Source organism: Phytophthora infestans, genomic scaffold (assembly GCF_000142945.1).
Source record: "Phytophthora infestans T30-4 supercont1.25 genomic scaffold, whole genome shotgun sequence".
In the NCBI taxonomy this organism is placed as follows: Eukaryota; Oomycota; class Peronosporomycetes; order Peronosporales; family Peronosporaceae; genus Phytophthora; species Phytophthora infestans.
This window is the reverse complement of record NW_003303734.1, coordinates 596,760-612,778: the sequence shown is the minus strand read 5'-3', so window position 1 is coordinate 612,778 and position 16,019 is coordinate 596,760. Positions and strand designations below refer to the sequence as shown.

Here is a 16,019-nt window from a genome sequence, read left to right as displayed (position 1 = left end):
AGGACAACGCGTTCGATCTGGAGATCTGGAAACAGGTCTTGCGCGCAAATCCGACCACGTCGCATCAGATTCTAAATTTGAGGATGAACTGCGGCCCCACACAAAAATCGCCACGCCGAAGATGAATCATCTGTACCAATAAACAGAAATTGGTAGACCGTCACAGTTGGCATCGGTGACTCCTCGCCGCCGTTGCGCGGCGCCACTGGGAGCACGCGGCCTTGCTGCAGCCATAAACAAACAAGAACCTGCATGGGTCGGCGACTTTAGTTGATTACTAACGTCTTCATTGCAAGAGACTGCACTGCAGTTTACAAACGCGAAGCAAGCCAAGGCTTGCTGACGCAATGAGGATATTCTGGTACATGTACATGTATGGTGTACTGTAAAAATTCATGTTGTGCAAAATTGCCAACTTGACAGGCAAAATTATCCGAAGTCATCTTGTTCGTTTCGCTAGGAGACAGCGGCGGTTATCCGCTTGCGCCGCCTCGACCACATTCCAGTAATCTCATCTTAAAACGCCGATCATGGCAGCGAAGTCGTCGAAAAACGATGAGTGTGTTCGTGTGATGGTCCGCATCCGGCCCATGAGCGGCAAGGAGGTGCAAGACGGACGACTAGAAGCCACCACGGCCAACTTCGATCGTGCCGAGGTGTCTATTCTCAACCCGGTGGCAGCGTCTTCCGAGCCCCCAAAGTCGTTCACGTTCGACGCTGCATTCGGCGCGAAGTCCACGCAACAGCAAGTGTACGACACGGCCGCAACGGAGATCGTGGAAGCTGTCATGGAAGGATACAACGGCACCATCTTCGCATACGGCCAGACCGGCGCCGGCAAGTCTCATACCATGGAGGGCTACGGAGACCAACCCGGTATCATTCCCAACTCGTTTAAACACGTGTTCGACAAGGTAGCCATCTCCAAGAACAAGCGCATTCTAGTGCGTGCATCGTATCTAGAAATCTACAACGAAGAGATCCGCGACTTGCTGTCAAAAGATCCTAAAAACGCTCTAGATCTCAAGGAAAACGCCGATTCGGGCGTGTATGTGAAAGGTTTAACCGCTCATGTCGTCAAAGACGCAGCAGAGATCGACCATGTTATGCAGACCGGTAAAAAGAACCGCAGTGTCGGTGCTACTCTCATGAATCAGACGTCGTCTCGGTCCCACTCGATCTTCACGATCGTTGTCGAATGTTTAAGTGAAGGTTCAGCCGACGGCAAGGACCACGTGTGTGTCGGCAAGCTCAACTTGGTCGATTTAGCGGGTAGTGAACGTCAGTCCAAGACGGGAGCGACAGGAGATCGTCTCCAAGAAGCCAACAAGATTAACTTGTCTCTCTCTGCATTGGGTAATGTCATCTCGGCTCTAGTAGATGGCAAGTCCAAGCACATTCCGTACCGTGACTCTAAACTAACACGACTGCTTCAAGACTCTTTGGGTGGCAATACAAAGACTGTCATGATTGCCAACTGTGGCCCCGCCGACTACAACTATGAGGAGACTTTGACAACGCTACGTTATGCAAGTCGAGCAAAGAACATTAAGAACAAACCAAAGATCAACGAAGATCCGAAAGATGCGATGATCCGAGAATTTCAGGAAGAAATCGAAGCTCTGAAAGCCAAATTATTGGCCATTGAAAAGCAAGCGAGTGAAGGTGTCAGCTTGGACGGCACTGTCAGTTTAGGTGGCTTTGCTAACGCTTCAATGGAGATAGTGGAAGTAGAGAAGATCGTCGAAAAGATCGTTATTGAAAAGGGAATTAGTATCGAGGAAGCGCAAGCCATCGCTGCAAAAGCTCAACGGGAAAAGGAAGAAATGTTGCAGAAAACACGTGACGACTTGGCGTTAGCAGCCAAAGACAAGGCGCAAGCCGAGTTGAATAAACGCGAACTGGAACTGAAATTGGAACGTGAACGGCAACAAGCTGAAGAACTGGCAGCGCAACAAAAAGTGTTGCTCGATCGACTAGCAGCAACTCAAGCTAAGGTGCTTGTAGGTGGTGAAATGATGACGAAAGCAGCGCAACAAGAAAACGAGCTTCGACGTACGAAACTCGAGCTGGAAGAGCGTAAACGTCAAGAACTTCAACTTGCACGGGAGTTAGCAGAGCGAGAAGAGAGTAACCTCATGCGGGAAGAAAAGTACCAGTCCTTACAAGAAGAAGCTGAAGCGAAAGCTCGGAAACTGAAGAAAGTGTACACCAAAGTGAAAGACGTCTTAGGAGAAATCAAGGCCATGGAGAAAGCTCATACTCGTGAGCGTGAGGATCTCCTGGACACGATTCGACAGCTTACGGCGCAGTTAAAGCTAAAGTCTCTGGTACTCGACTACTTTATGCCACCGCAGGCTGTTGCCATGCTTGAGGCACGCGCACGCTGGGACGACGAAGAGGACGATTTCACTCTCGATAGACTCGAGCTGGCTGGTAATACTCTGCGTCCTCGACAACGTCCCCCCTCTGCAAGTAGTGTGCGTCGACCCGAGACGTCGTCTGATAAAAGTCGAACCGGAAAAAAGTTTGTCATGTCACACAATGACGACGAAGTCGACGAAATTGCTCGTGCGGAAGAACTGGAACTTGCTCGCAATCCGTTTTTCATGTACGTGTCTGACAACGAAGGAGATGGCTACGCTCCTGCTGCGTCTCGTAAGAAACAAAGCTCGTCTAGTGGCAGACCGAAGACGGCCCAGAAATCGTCGAGAAGTTCATCGAAACGACCTGAAACGGCGTCAAGAAGAAGAAGCGAGAAAAAGTAGATCTGAACACGTTTCAGATTTAGCACAAACCAAAAGAGGGTTAAATTAATTGTCGGATGGTGGGTGGAATTTGTTTTTACTGCATAATAAAAAGTGGACCGATGACTTCGTTCTCACAGCGTACTGCGATGAGAAGGACGTGCATGAGCCAGAATTCCAGACTGCGTTGTGTCAATAAACCAGACACGAAGCCGCCGAAATAATTGCGGCAGTGTTGGCCTTGGTCGCCCACAGCTTCGTATAACCCCCAGCTGAAGACGTCACCCCATATTTCTTTTTTCTTTGTTAAAAAATCCGAAAGATCTTTCGGATCTTGCTTGGAGATTCCGCGAGTTTCCGGATCAACCGAACGAAAGAGCACCATAAAGCTGCCGTTGTCGTCGATTTGCACGCGAGAAGCCAACACCAGCGCCTTAAGCACCATGTCGGTGCCTTGTGGCTCAATGGTACGGTAGAATAGAACGTTCTCGTCGTTCACACGTTGCACGAGGTGGAAGTTTATTGCCACATCGGAGGCCTAGATGCGGTTCACGCCATGTTCTGAGGACACCAAGTCCCACATCCGACTGGAAATTTCGTTTGCGGTGAAATTTTCAAATGTTTTTTCAAGGAAGAAACGCATCGTGTTGCCGTCCACTTGACGTCTGTCACGCCAGCCAAAGACACTGGCGCCTGTGCTATCGTAGTGTTGCTTATCGGCGAATGCTCGAACGGCAGTGTAGGCTTCACGTACAATAGTAATACACTCGTCCTCGGTGATGGGAGTGAAGTGTAGGACAGGCTTGGGTTTTCTTTCTTGACTGGAGTTTTCAGTGTTTAAAGTCGGAGTTGCAGCACGATGTTCGCCACAAGACCAAGGCGATAAACCCAGGGATTCTCCCTTTTCACGTGTCTCTAGTTGCTCTTGAAGCTCTTCGTTCAGTAGAATACCAATACGTGTACGCGCTTTCGACTGTTCCATGGCTTCAAGACGTAGTTGTTCGTTCTCGTGGCGTAATTCTTCCTGTGTGATGGCTAGTTGCGTGTATCTTTCACGAAGCTGTTCGCAGCGTTGCTCTTCGTCTTGCGGTTTGGAAACTGGCGACTGTATCGGACGTCGAGAGATAATTGCTTCTCTACACTTGGTTTCTAGTGTTTCCATCTCATGGCGGAGCTCCACTAATGTGTCCTATGGAATGGGCAATCCTGTTAGAAATGGTCACTTTTTGCAACTTCGGATGCAAAAACTTACAATTTTGCGGTAGTATGATCGTTTGACCAACATTCTCTGCTTCACTCTTTTCTCCGACTCGGTGAGTGGCGTAAACCCATTGCGGCTCCGTCTTCTCCTTCTTTTCGTTTCTTCTGCGCCAGAGTCTTCACTTTTTTCGGGTTTTGCACTTTTTGCCTTGGGATTTATTGCAATTTCACCCTCGAGTTCACTGGGTCGTGTCTCCTCCGCAGCGGAGACCGTGGGGAGACCTGGAGCAAGTGAGTCGTTGATGCCGGTAGTCTTATCGGCTAGGGCCTGGATGATGCCAGTCATAGAAAGCTCTGGTCGATGTTTGCGTCTGCATTGACAAGCATTGAAAAATGGGTTTAGCCACAGTTTAACACAGCGAAAAAATTGAGTGGCGGGGACGCACTTTTGAGTGAAGAGGTCAAGCGATGCCATGTCCATCCGCTTCTCGGCGTGTCGACGTGTCGTGGCCGCAGGCCCGTTGAGTAGCTCGGCGATTTTCATGGCAATGGCAGAAAACGAGACGGCCAGGATTGATGAATCGCCGATCGGGCAAAACCAGGAGTGTCGGTTGACTCAAGAGTGAGCTCTTGATGACTTAGGGAAAACGTTTTGATTCGTGCTACACGCGCGTGCAAATGCCTCCAAGCAGCCAAGCGGGCCAGTACATGTGTCCGCAGCTCCGCTGACTACCATACAAACTCACAGTCAACAGTCTATCCCCCTGTTTTCCTTGTTGAAAAACCAAAAACTGATGTGCAAATTTGGCAAATGCAACTTGCCGCAAGTCGCTGATGGGATTCCGAATCCTTCCCAAGCAAAAGTGTTGAGTCCCGTGTCAGTTTGCAGTTGCCCTTTTCTCGCATTTGGCGATTGCTAGTATCGACGTGTAAAACCGAATCAAAGTCAAGAGTCTTGAGTCAGAACACAGCAATTGTGTCTGAATTAACTTGACTGTTAAGTGTAAGACACGAGAAAGGTGATGACCGAGACCGGATGGCGAACTGGAAAAGCGCGTAGGGCGCCCTGCTTTTTGCGCTCCCGTACCGAACTCTGTATTACTTAATCGCAACAAGCATCGTCATCAGCAGCGTGCTTGCATGCAGGCTGGCAAATCCTTTTGCTTGACCAGTACCACCGGTCGCCACCACGAGAATCGGGTAAATGTTGAAGAAAACGAGGAGAACAAAGACAAGTCTGACACTGTACATGTACGCGAAAATGCACATGCCATCCTCAAAATGGTTCTCCTAGAGATCCTCACCCACACATTGCTGACTCGGTAGTTGAAGTGGTCTCTGTGTTGAGACAGCCTGGTGAGCTCGCAGATCGCCATCCCAATCTACAAAGGTATCCATTTTCCATGGCAAGTGAAAAAACATTGCAAGTTGCAATGCCGTTGCCATTGACAATTTGCCAACTTAAGTTTTTAAAACACGTGAGACTGACACGACTTGGCAGAGAGCGTCCGAGCAAACGTTTGAAGTGTTCTGCTCTCTGCATCGTCGGATGGACTCGATCAGCAACCTCGCCCGCCTTCCCCGGTGTGGCCAGGATCGGGCATGAGCGAATTGGCAACATGACGCCATACAACGTCAGACAGGTCGATATGAACGCAAACTGTTTCCGCTTACATTGCAAATTGCAATTCAGTACTGTAGCGCTGCCTTCAAGCTTACTCACATGGCTACTGTACATACACTCCAATCTCAAATGTGCACACGAGTTCATTTCTTGTGTAAAACTTTTGAGATCCTGTTTCTTTTTTCCTAACGCGGTCTGTATCAACGCATTTCAAAAAACCCAGCTAGTAGCCGGTTTTCTTCGTCTTGCCTCCAGTTGCGGCCGCCGCGTACGGGTTCTCTCCCCCGGACGGGCCGTACGACGTGTATGCTGGGTGCGCGTTAAGCGGCTGACGCTGGCCTGCTTGTTGCTTGCCAAAGTAGTTGCGCGGGTGCGGGTTGTACGGCTGCTGTCGCACCGGCATCGTGATCTCCTGGTAGCCGAAGCGACGGTGGCGACGCGAGTGCATGATGTAGCACGACAGCGCCACCAGCATGATCTCCAAAGACACAATGACGAACACGAAGACAGCCACGAGCAGCGATTGGTCGTTTACCCACGAGATCATCCGCGTCTCGCAGGCACAGAGCATCGTGTGCTCCGTCATAGCGTTACTTAAGGAGAAACTCAAGCCAGCGCACTTAAGAAAGTTGCTGCCACTTTGTAGTTGCTTGTGTCCAATGGGGCAATTCTCCTCCACAAAAGTTGCAAACCAGCTAAACTCTGGGTTGGAGCATGAAGCGATTAGTGGCTGGCTGCGTGTGTCTGTGAGGTCGATGTCCACGTCGAGGCCGCAGCCGTAGTACACGTATTTGAACCTCTTGTTGATCCATCGTAGCGTTTCTTGGTCAGCCGGTGCCAATACGGACAGGTCAAAGTTGTGTCTGGCCACTTCAACGAGTGAGCTGTGTACGTGGGTCAGGAAGCCAGCCAGTGAGAGCTGCGCGACCACCGAGACTAGCACTAAGATGGCGTAAGGGAAGAGGAACACTTTGCTCTCCCATTGCGCTCCACAGCAGCCTAACATCGCGATTAGGATGATAAGAGCGCCACACATGATGACGGAGGAAGCAACACCACCGTCTGAGAACTCTGTTAGTGCCGGTAGCGACGCCATGTAGCCTATGAGGATGAGACGTATAGTTAGTGATATATGAGGCTGGGAATTGCATGAAAATTAGAGACCGAACCTCCGATCGACACGAGAACGGAGCCTAGCAACAGGAACAGCACATTCGTGAATACGAGGATGCTACGGGACAGCGAACGCCACGCATGCATGGTTTATCGAGCTTTTTCTTGCGATGTAGAGAGAGTTACGACACGAGACGAGTATGCGCAGGGGGCGTAGATTGTGGCGCAGTAGAGGGAAAGTGCGGCGGACGATGACGAGGAGCGTAGACTCACGGAGCGAACCTCAATGGACCAAGACCACGCACTGATTTACTGTCGATTTTTTTTTTCTTTCGAGGGAGAGAATACAGGATCAGAAAGACTCAGATTTGGAAAACGACTCAGATTTAATTATTTTCCTTTTTTTAAAGATGGGCGGTCGCATGACGACAAACTCGGCGGCACCTGTGAGGACGTGGGGCTCTCCGGACGAGAATTTGGTGCTTGTGGACGATGTTAAGGCGCTGAAGCAGGCGGTACACGACGAGATGGAACTCATCGGTTGCGGCTTCCACCAGCATCGTGTCGTCACGTAAGATAGCAAAACTAGAAATTTAACTTTTTGTATAGCTTGACCTAGACATCTGGTGCAGAGTTCTAGGTTTTGGAAATGTGGCTGATGCAGTGGAGATTCTGGCAATTGGATACATCTTGACAGTATACGAAGACTCCGAAGGCGAGATGACACCATGGGAGTCCAGTACGTGAATATTTATTTGATATCAATTTTTTTATTAATTAATTTTGGGTTTTTTTATAGGTCTGTTGACGGCTGCTGTATTTGCTGGAATGTTGGCTGGTGGATTGGTGGGTGGTGTAGCTGGAGATCTCTATGGTCGTAAACCAGTTTTACTCGTGACATTGGCCATCAATGCCATCGCTGCCTTTTTGTCAGCTTTCTCACCGAATGTGTACTGGCTTATCTTCTTCCGAGCCATGGCGGGTGTAGGAGTGGGTGGAGTGGTGGCTTCACTCTTTGCCTTGTGTCTGGAGCATGTCCCCGTGTCGGCACGTGGACGATATGTCACTATTTTGTGCTCCTTCTGGATGGTGGGCGCAGTGTTGACAGCGGGCACAGCGTGGGTGATGCTCGGCAAATATAGTAATGGTGAACGGATACTGGAGCTGTCGTGGCGCTGGTTCGCCGGAGTGGTCGGACTACCGTCATTCACGTGCTTTTTGCTGACGTTATGGCATGTTCCTGAAAGCCCGCACTTTTTAGCAAGTAAAGGTGATGCACAAGGAGCTACAGCAGTGCTGCAGTATATTCACGGAGTGCATCAAAGTGGGCGTCACATTCAAATTAAATTCTCGAATGAAGATGTGAAAATTGCGAGAAAGATGGAAGCTCACACAATTAATTCGACAGAGGAGAGTGATGATTATAACTCGCACACTGCTGTATGCAGTCGTGAAAGTCTGCGAGTTCTAGCTCGTCTATTTGAAAAACCGAACGCAGGGCCGACGTTGCTCTTGATGTTGTGTGGATTTACGCTGAGCTTTGGCTCCTACGGTCTGTCCACATGGATCACGAAGCTATTCAAGAGTGCAGGACTAGAAAACCCATTCGAGAATGCGTTCCTGTTTGCCGGAGCGAATCTACCGGGAAACGTGGTCAGGTGAGAGGTATTTGTGTTTTTAGCCTTGCACGGAATTCTAGATACTATATCTTTGTTTTCTAGTTTGTATCTGATAGATATTATAGGCCATCAACGCCTATTATCTGGCGCACTGTTCACTTCTGCCTTCTGTGCGCTACTATTTGCCTTTAATGTGGAAGGCTCCAAGACGATCATTGTATTAGTCTCGTGTCTCTTCAACGCGTCTACCACTGCGGCCTGGAATGGAGTACGCTAATCTTTTTTTTTTACATTTTTTTTTTAATATTAACTTACCGTGATATTTACCTCAGTTCGGCGTTCTTTCGACTGAGAATTTCCCTCAGGAACTTCGAACTTCTGGAATTTCAGTAGTGAATTGTTCGAATCGCGTAGCAGCCATCACGTCACAGTTTGTGAATGGATTTCTCATGGGTCCTCCGCCTCATCTTGAGGCTTTATTGTTAGTCACGACCACTGTTATGTGTGCGGGTGGGATTGCCTCGCGCTGGATTGCTCATGGCGGGGATGACGACATCGATGTTGTCTGCAAGAGTGAAAGCAGCGAGGATACTGAAGCAGACCCTGAAGGTTCACCCAGTTTGTGCGGAGACGAAGGAGAACATGCAGGTCTGATTCGACATGATGTTCTTCTCAACGAGAAGAAAAATGTGTCGCCTAAAAGAAACATCAAAAATGGAGATGAAGCTGGTAAAAAACAGTTAGTGCAACGAGCTCCAGTCGAACGTACTAACGTCTCTGATTAATTATGTCAAGACGGGTTAGTTCACATGTTAGCTAACAAAAACAAAACGATACTTGTTATGTTATTACGCAGATATATCTATGCCGTCAAAGTTGAGTTATTGTTTCTGCGTCCAGGCAAATTTGCACGCAGCACACGACGCCACGCACGAGCTTCTTCGACGTTGCGAAATCGCACGTGGATCACTTGGTTCTGTGGAGAGTCAAGTGAAATGATGAGTTCTAATGTTGGAGGAGCCGATGTGGTGCTTGCTGAAGGCAAAACCAGAGATCCACCACGTCGACGCGCCTTAACGTCTTCGACGTATCCTCTCCAGCGAGGAACTTCATAGGGTTTGTCGCTGTTATAATACGACAGCATGGAGCCTTGCACCACGAAGAAGTAGCGTTTCCACAGTCCCAGAAACGACGTCTTTTTCTCCATCCAGCCACTCTTAACAATTGGAATGGAGAGGCGATCAAACCGACACAGTCCATCGGGATCAAAGGATGACATGCTCAGCGTTACCTCTTCGCTGGACCCGGTAGTCCACGACCGAGACTTTCGACGTGCAGGAGTCTTTAGTGCGCGAAGCCACCGGTTACGTTCGTGAGAGTCGTGTGCTCGAATGTCGATGACCTTGCCACACGCACCATAGACCTTAAATCCCACGCGGTTTGTCCGGTCAGTGTCGTCAATATGTGCCACTCGGATGACACCTCGAGGCTGACAGCCATCACCGAAGTGAAAAAGATTGCGAGACGCCCAAGCTGATGCCACGGAGGCTTGGGCTTGCTTTAGGAACACCTCAGCAGGAAAACTCGTGAAATATGAAAGCATGGTACCGTCCAGACAGAAATACCGGTGACGCCAACGTCCGAGACGTGTTCCGCGCATCCAAAGCCAGCCGCAGAACTGATCTTCCAATGCCAAGTTGCCAGACTCGAGCGGAGGAAGATCTCGCGACGTCTCGACGTAAGTCATGGTCGCCCAACTGGGTGGCTGCTCTCGAGGGACCTGACATCTCGGGAAGGAATTCTCGAGTTCGCGCTCGACTTCAGCATCCGATGTGAAGGTCGACAGCGAGCGCATAACACGTGTGCACGTCATTCTCTCCAAACCACTTTGTTAGATGCCGCAGTGATCGCGTGCTCCTCGCAGGGCGAATAGAGCAGTTAGTTCCCCACGACGAGAGTTTCAAAAATGAGGTGCTACAGACCCGACTTGAGAAGCAGCATTTAAGCAGCACATGCCCACCTTACGTAGCCCTCAAACAACTGGGCCACGCAGTCTCATCTCGCTAGGAGCCGCTGGAGACGTGTCGCGCTTTTCGACCAAAGCTGGCCTATAAATACTGATCGGGTTGGCGGTTCGTTCCTCGACAGTGGTTCAACGGGCAACTGGCAAAGGTAAATGCGGACGACTGCGATGATGACAACGGGTGGCGTCTGTGGAAGACTGCTTGATCCCAAACTTATGAATCGTCGAATATTTTGCTGTAAAACGAATCAAAAACCTTCCAGAAGTAAGAATGAGATCATGTCCCCAGCACGAGAATCATTATTTATACATGTAAAGCGATGACAATAGCAATTTGAACTCAGTATGAAGCTTCATACCACATCTTCTCAAGATTTCGCTGTCCGCTGTCTTCGTAAGCCACTGATTGACCGCCTGGAAACGCCAACGAGTTATCGAAAAGAACGACACGAATAGCACACAGAACACCCCCAACTTGTTCGGAAACTAAGATGCTCTCAGCGAAATGCTGGTAGAAATGTACACGTCTCCATCCCTAACGGCGTAAGAAATTTAGGAGTCAGACCTGTCTACGACGCATCTGTCGAACGGAGCGGAAATACAGTGACCACGCCATTGAGTTCACGAGACGCGATCTGACGTCGTTGTAATGACAGTTGAAGCGCAGAGAGGATACGTGGCTTGCCATTGATCGAGTGATGGCCCACACCACAGATCAATAGACACCGACGAATACGATGCTCCTGGCAGTACTCGATCGCCTCGCGAGCTACCCACAGAGCCTCCATCACGATCATGCCGTGCAAGTCGATTGGTCGCTGGTGTCTACCGCAAAACAAAACAGAAAACAGAAAACACAGTCCAGATGAAAGCCTGCAGACAGAGGTACGAGCCGTTGGAATAAAAAAAACTTTCGAAAACTCACTTGACATGATCTTCGTGCGCCAGAAAGAAATCATGAGCCCACTGCCGTTGAGCATCGCGGTGTTCGCGACGGGCCTTGCTTAGCCTGAGTTACAAAAGAAAACACAGTCAAGCGAGGCCATAGGCAACGATTGTGCTGCGTCACTCACTCTCGAACACGATCCGCTGCAAGAACGTGCTGTCCACGTCGGAACGATGCCAGGACATCGCAGTAACGATTGCTGAGTTTCTCCTTCGCTGTGTTGACCTTGTGCTTACTGGACACAAGAGTCCAGTCCTCAGAACGTCCGCCTCGGCGAGATTGGCGTTTGCTATTAGCAGCAAGCTCTTCCTCTGCATCAGCTGCAGCAGCCGCCATCTCAACTTCCTCGGTCACAGTTGGCGGAGGTAGATGTTTCTCTACCAGCGGCAAGTTGTAGATCTCCCGCAGTGCTGCCTCCGTGGCATCTGAGCTGCATCCATTGAGGAAAAACGTCTATACACAGAATATCAGTCTAGCACCATTAGTTCCTTCAGAATATAGCAGAGAACTGCAAAGACGGACGCGTACGGTCTGAATGACACTAGCATCAATGCTGGGCAGCAATTTCTTAAGCCGATCCAGCTTAAGTTGCGTCGTGATACCTGACTCTGCGCGGTCATGCGGTGCAGCCTGGTGGTCCCACGCATTGTATACTGGCTTGGTCTTGCCTTTCGCCAAATGTTTACGTGCCGGCAGCATGGGGTATGCTATTGGTGGAGGTGAAGGCTTCGGAGGCGGACGTTGATGTGGTGCCTGTAGCAGTTTCTGCTGCCTACGCTGGTGCCTCTTGAGCTTCTTTTGCTGCGTCTTACTCGGGACACCGAGCTCTGGAAATTGTCCAAGCGAATCCACCTTGGGTCCATTCACATACAGCTCTCTCTGTTGCGCTGCTGCACGTGCGTCTGCGTTTACAACTGTAGCGTAGCTCTGCACATGATTCAGTGCACGTAAGTTATGTAGCGCGTCGGCGGCTTTCTCGACGTCATAATTATGACTATCCAGCACGTCCTCCACCACCTCCGCCTTGTAGTCCGGATACATCTCAAGCAGATACTGTAGTGGATGCATATCTTCCGCTTCACTGCCGTCTTCACTGTCTTCGTCTAGACTGAGCAGCAATTGTTGCACGAAGACGCCATTTGTGGACAATAGGTCATCGCGCTCGCTCTCGGGCAGCTGCTGGAGAGCTGCAACGAAGGAGCTGTCTTCGTCTAGCCCTAGACCGCTGCACAGCTCGCTAAGTTGCAGCTTGGCGTGCTCTTGTTGACGCTGTTGTCGCTCTTGAAGTGTGTGTTGGTCCTGCTGACTGAGCGTCTTAATGGCTACGAGACTCAGTACGTCGTCCACTGCGCGTGACACATCCCCGTCACATGCTTCAAGAACACGCTGTACCTCTTTTCTCGTCACTTTGGACGGTAATTGGAACCCGTCAGTGTCGAAAGTTGCAGTCATTTCGAGAACCAGGTCAATTTGGGCGGTCATTTCAGTGTCTTCAATCGATTCTGCGTCGTACGACGCCAAAGATAGCGATTTTAGCATATCAGCTGTAAGAGGAGACAAAGAAGAAGAAGATGCGGTGTCGGTCGACGTCTCGGACCCCAGCATCGTCAAGTTATCACGCAGAGAAGAGCTACTCAATCGACTGTTTCGACAAACACACGAATGCGGAACTGACATGCAGAGTGAACGTCACTCGAAATACATGTGAGCCACACCAATAACTCTAAATACATGTTTGTCACACCATTTTCCCATACGTCCATAATCCACTTGCCATAGTCAGATTGAGTATGGGGGACCGGAATGAGAACGGTCGGGTTGTCATGATCGTGCGGGCCAATTCTCCGCGCCGCACCGACGGCAGTCCGGGCGGTAGTCCTGGCGACCCGTTGGCGTTGAATCTCGGGGCTATGGAGGCAGACTGGAGACAGCAGCAGTTCCAGCGTCAACGCATGCAGCTCCTCAGCATGGCCATCTTTCTGTGTTTCCTCGTCCTCTTCTTCGACAACCGCGCGGGGGATGCGCGTAATGCTCATCACAGTCGAGGAGCAACCGACGGTGCGGGACACAACCGCTACTCGCTACCTCAGAACGCCTTTAACGATACAGACAGAGTCCAGAAAGTGCATGAGCTGGAAGCGCTGCTACAGACGCAGCCAGACTACAGACATACGGAGCCTCCACTTAACGTGACTGGTATCTACTCTGGCACGTGGGATTCGCTGCTAGCCGAGGAATACGACGCGAATAAACCCGTGTATAAGGACATTATCCCGTACCTAAAGGTAGACCGAGAGATTCAACTACAGCAATACACGCAACCAGTGGAAAAAGGGCACACGTGGCTGTTCCTTAAGATGAAGACACCCGCGTCTAAAGAGCTTATTAAGGAGGTGGCGTACGTCACGGGGCAATTGGTAATTTACGAGGAACAGGCGTCACTAGCAGCCACGATTCTGCCCGTACAGGGCGTTTTCCTTCGGAAATTAGGCAGATTGACGCTGTTTGGCAATAGTCCGGACTCGAGTGTGCAGATTCTGTATCGGAAAGACAAAAGCGGCGAGAATTCGACCGAAGTGGAGGCATTAACAGAAGCTCCGTCGCAGGAGGACGATGAGAAGGCCAATTTGGAGCGATTACCGCGACAACCAAGAGCGGAACTGATGAATCTCGGCGTGTTGGATGGCGTCCCGGCCGTGGACAATAGAGACGAGTACGCAGCTGTCGATATCTCGCCTCCGAGATACTCGTACGTCTCGCGGTTCCGCAGTAGTGACTCGTTCAGTGACCAGTGTGTGAGTATTGTGGAGATGTCGCTGGTTAATGACACGAGTAAGCCTGCAAGAAAAGGAGGAGAAGATGAGGAAGACGACGACGCGGCTACAGTACTGCAGAAGTCGATGCGTCACATGAAGCTGGAAGGCACGCTCGCTAGTGTGAACTGTGGCCTGTATTTGAAGCTGGACACGACGTTCCAGGAGGAGAACTTGAACGTTTTCTTCGCCAAGGCCTCGCGTTATGCCGTCATCATGACGTTCATTGCGATGACGGAGATCTACTTCTTGCTACGACAGCTCCAGATCTCGAGCACACAGGCGACGGCAGCGAAGGTTTCGTTGCTGACTATTGGACAGCAGGCGATTGTGGACTCGTACTTGTGTTTGGGCCACTTGACTGTGGGGATTGTGGCGCAGAATGTGTTCGCTGCGTTTGCATCGGTCGCATTTGTCAAGCTCATTATCTTCTCGGTGTTTGAGATGCGATATCTGCTGATCATCTGGAAGGCACGGAGACCACAAGGGTTCTCAGAAGGATGGCTGACGTTGCGACGTGAACTTACGACGCTGTATTCGCGGTTTTATCTGTCTCTACTGGCTGGACTCTGCATCTTTTACAACTTCTCGGTACGGAATCCTCGCGTTTGTATGGTGGGGTTGGGTTATATACCCCTGACGTCTGTGTTGTTTTATTACAGAACCACTTGCCTGTGTTGGTCTTTATTTGCTACTCGTTCTGGGTCCCGCAGATTGTACACAACGTCCACAGGTATGTTTGTGGCGTGAGAGACTGCGTGATGGGTGGGCTTATTAAACGGGTTTTTGATAGGGAGGTGCGGAACCCATTCGACCTGGGATATCTGTACGGCATCAGTGCGCTGCGCTTGTTCCTGCCTTTGTACTTCTATGGCTGCCCTGATAACTTCCTCACAGCATTCCCGATGGTAAGAAGGCGTCGTGTTGGGAGCGTTTATTATGCCTGGTGACATACGTGGTTTGTATTGCAGTACGAGAGCAAGATTAACCCGCATTTTTGCTACGTGTTGGCGGCGTGGGTGGGACTGCAGGTGGGGTTTCTGGCACTACAGCAGCGATATGGCCCGAGGTTCTTCGTGCCTGCGCGGTTCCTGCCCGTGAAGTATAACTACGAGCGACGCATCAACCTGCAGCAATTGGCACTGCTTAAAGACGGCGACAACTCGATCGACTGTGTGATCTGCATGGTGGAGCTGGAGATCGAAGCGCGCGACTACATGGTCGCCCCGTGCGACCACATTTTCCACCGCGAGTGTCTGCAGGGCTGGATGCAAGTCAAGATGGAGTGTCCAACATGTCGACATGTCCTACCAGAGCCCTAGACAGAGAAGAGTCTTGACGATGTCTGGTTGTCGCACCACTGAAAAGGAGGGCGGAACAAACAGAACGACGAGGGCAAAAGAAACAGGGAGACGAGTGTTTGAACGTCGTCATCTTGGCCGTCCATCACGTCGTCACAATGCACGACCAGCACAAAAGATGGGCTGAAGGCAGCTCTACTCGTTGGCATAAACGTCATGCTGCCCGTGTATCGATGTCATGAAAGGCAACGATACTCTGGTGACTCGTTATCTTCTGGTGAACATATCGGTAGCTTAGGGTGATTCGTCTTTCTACAATACAACAAGATTATCTATAGCAATGGACATGGCCTGCGTCTAGTACGATGCTGGACTTGACATGCATGGCCTTGCGTTGTGATCACCTCAAGAGTGACATGCTCCCCGTTGTGTTTGAGGCTGGCAGGCGATGTATCATGGCTGTCCAACGATTAAGTTCAATGCCTGCTGTCTCACGCCGGTCAGCGCTCGCGCTGTGCCTTACAGTTCAGCTGACTAGGTGTTTGTAAGGAGCTCGGAAAACTAACTCATCATTTCGAAGCGCCTTATGTCGCTTGGTGGTGCCGGAGCGATCCTAGATGCTCCGTCTGCCTC

General features: G+C 50.4%; 8 protein-coding genes across 8 annotated transcripts; 3 read left to right on the top strand and 5 right to left on the bottom strand.

The window, feature by feature from the left end:
• Positions 1–530: 530 nt before the first annotated feature.
• On the top strand, positions 531–2,768 carry PITG_12987 (kinesin-like protein; the record flags this gene model as incomplete). Its single annotated transcript, XM_002900484.1, has 1 exon — positions 531–2,768. One exon carries the CDS (start codon positions 531–533, stop codon positions 2,766–2,768), a length of 2,238 nt encoding a protein of 745 aa, XP_002900530.1.
• Positions 2,769–2,830: 62 nt separating this feature from the next.
• Positions 2,831–3,226, bottom strand: PITG_12986 (uncharacterized protein; the record flags this gene model as incomplete). Its single annotated transcript, XM_002900483.1, has 1 exon — positions 2,831–3,226. The coding sequence occupies one exon, from the start codon at positions 3,190–3,192 to the stop codon at positions 2,845–2,847; it is 348 nt and encodes a 115-aa protein (XP_002900529.1).
• A 59-nt stretch (positions 3,227–3,285) lies between these two features.
• Positions 3,286–4,579, bottom strand: PITG_12985 (uncharacterized protein; the record flags this gene model as incomplete). The annotated part of the gene is made up of 3 exons (XM_002900482.1): positions 3,286–3,936; positions 4,000–4,318; positions 4,394–4,579. 3 exons carry the CDS (start codon positions 4,489–4,491, stop codon positions 3,286–3,288), a joined length of 1,068 nt encoding a protein of 355 aa, XP_002900528.1.
• Positions 4,580–5,794: 1,215 nt separating this feature from the next.
• On the bottom strand, positions 5,795–7,009 carry PITG_12984 (uncharacterized protein; the record flags this gene model as incomplete). The annotated part of the gene is made up of 2 exons (XM_002900481.1): positions 5,795–6,672; positions 6,741–7,009. 2 exons carry the CDS (start codon positions 6,829–6,831, stop codon positions 5,795–5,797), a joined length of 969 nt encoding a protein of 322 aa, XP_002900527.1.
• An 85-nt stretch (positions 7,010–7,094) lies between these two features.
• Positions 7,095–9,088, top strand: PITG_12983 (synaptic vesicle glycoprotein, putative; the record flags this gene model as incomplete). The annotated part of the gene is made up of 6 exons (XM_002900480.1): positions 7,095–7,255; positions 7,317–7,423; positions 7,484–8,046; positions 8,095–8,342; positions 8,406–8,571; positions 8,636–9,088. 6 exons carry the CDS (start codon positions 7,095–7,097, stop codon positions 9,086–9,088), a joined length of 1,698 nt encoding a protein of 565 aa, XP_002900526.1.
• Positions 9,089–9,165: 77 nt separating this feature from the next.
• On the bottom strand, positions 9,166–10,407 carry PITG_12982 (uncharacterized protein; the record flags this gene model as incomplete). Its single annotated transcript, XM_002900479.1, has 1 exon — positions 9,166–10,407. The coding sequence occupies one exon, from the start codon at positions 10,174–10,176 to the stop codon at positions 9,166–9,168; it is 1,011 nt and encodes a 336-aa protein (XP_002900525.1).
• Positions 10,408–10,540: 133 nt separating this feature from the next.
• PITG_12981 (uncharacterized protein) lies at positions 10,541–12,754 on the bottom strand (the record flags this gene model as incomplete). The annotated part of the gene is made up of 4 exons (XM_002900478.1): positions 10,541–10,562; positions 11,252–11,335; positions 11,400–11,725; positions 11,801–12,754. The coding sequence occupies 4 exons, from the start codon at positions 12,752–12,754 to the stop codon at positions 10,541–10,543; spliced, it is 1,386 nt and encodes a 461-aa protein (XP_002900524.1).
• Positions 12,755–13,062: 308 nt separating this feature from the next.
• On the top strand, positions 13,063–15,407 carry PITG_12980 (uncharacterized protein; the record flags this gene model as incomplete). The annotated part of the gene is made up of 5 exons (XM_002900477.1): positions 13,063–13,848; positions 13,894–14,676; positions 14,748–14,818; positions 14,879–14,993; positions 15,057–15,407. The coding sequence occupies 5 exons, from the start codon at positions 13,063–13,065 to the stop codon at positions 15,405–15,407; spliced, it is 2,106 nt and encodes a 701-aa protein (XP_002900523.1).
• Between the last annotated feature and the right edge of the window lie 612 nt (positions 15,408–16,019).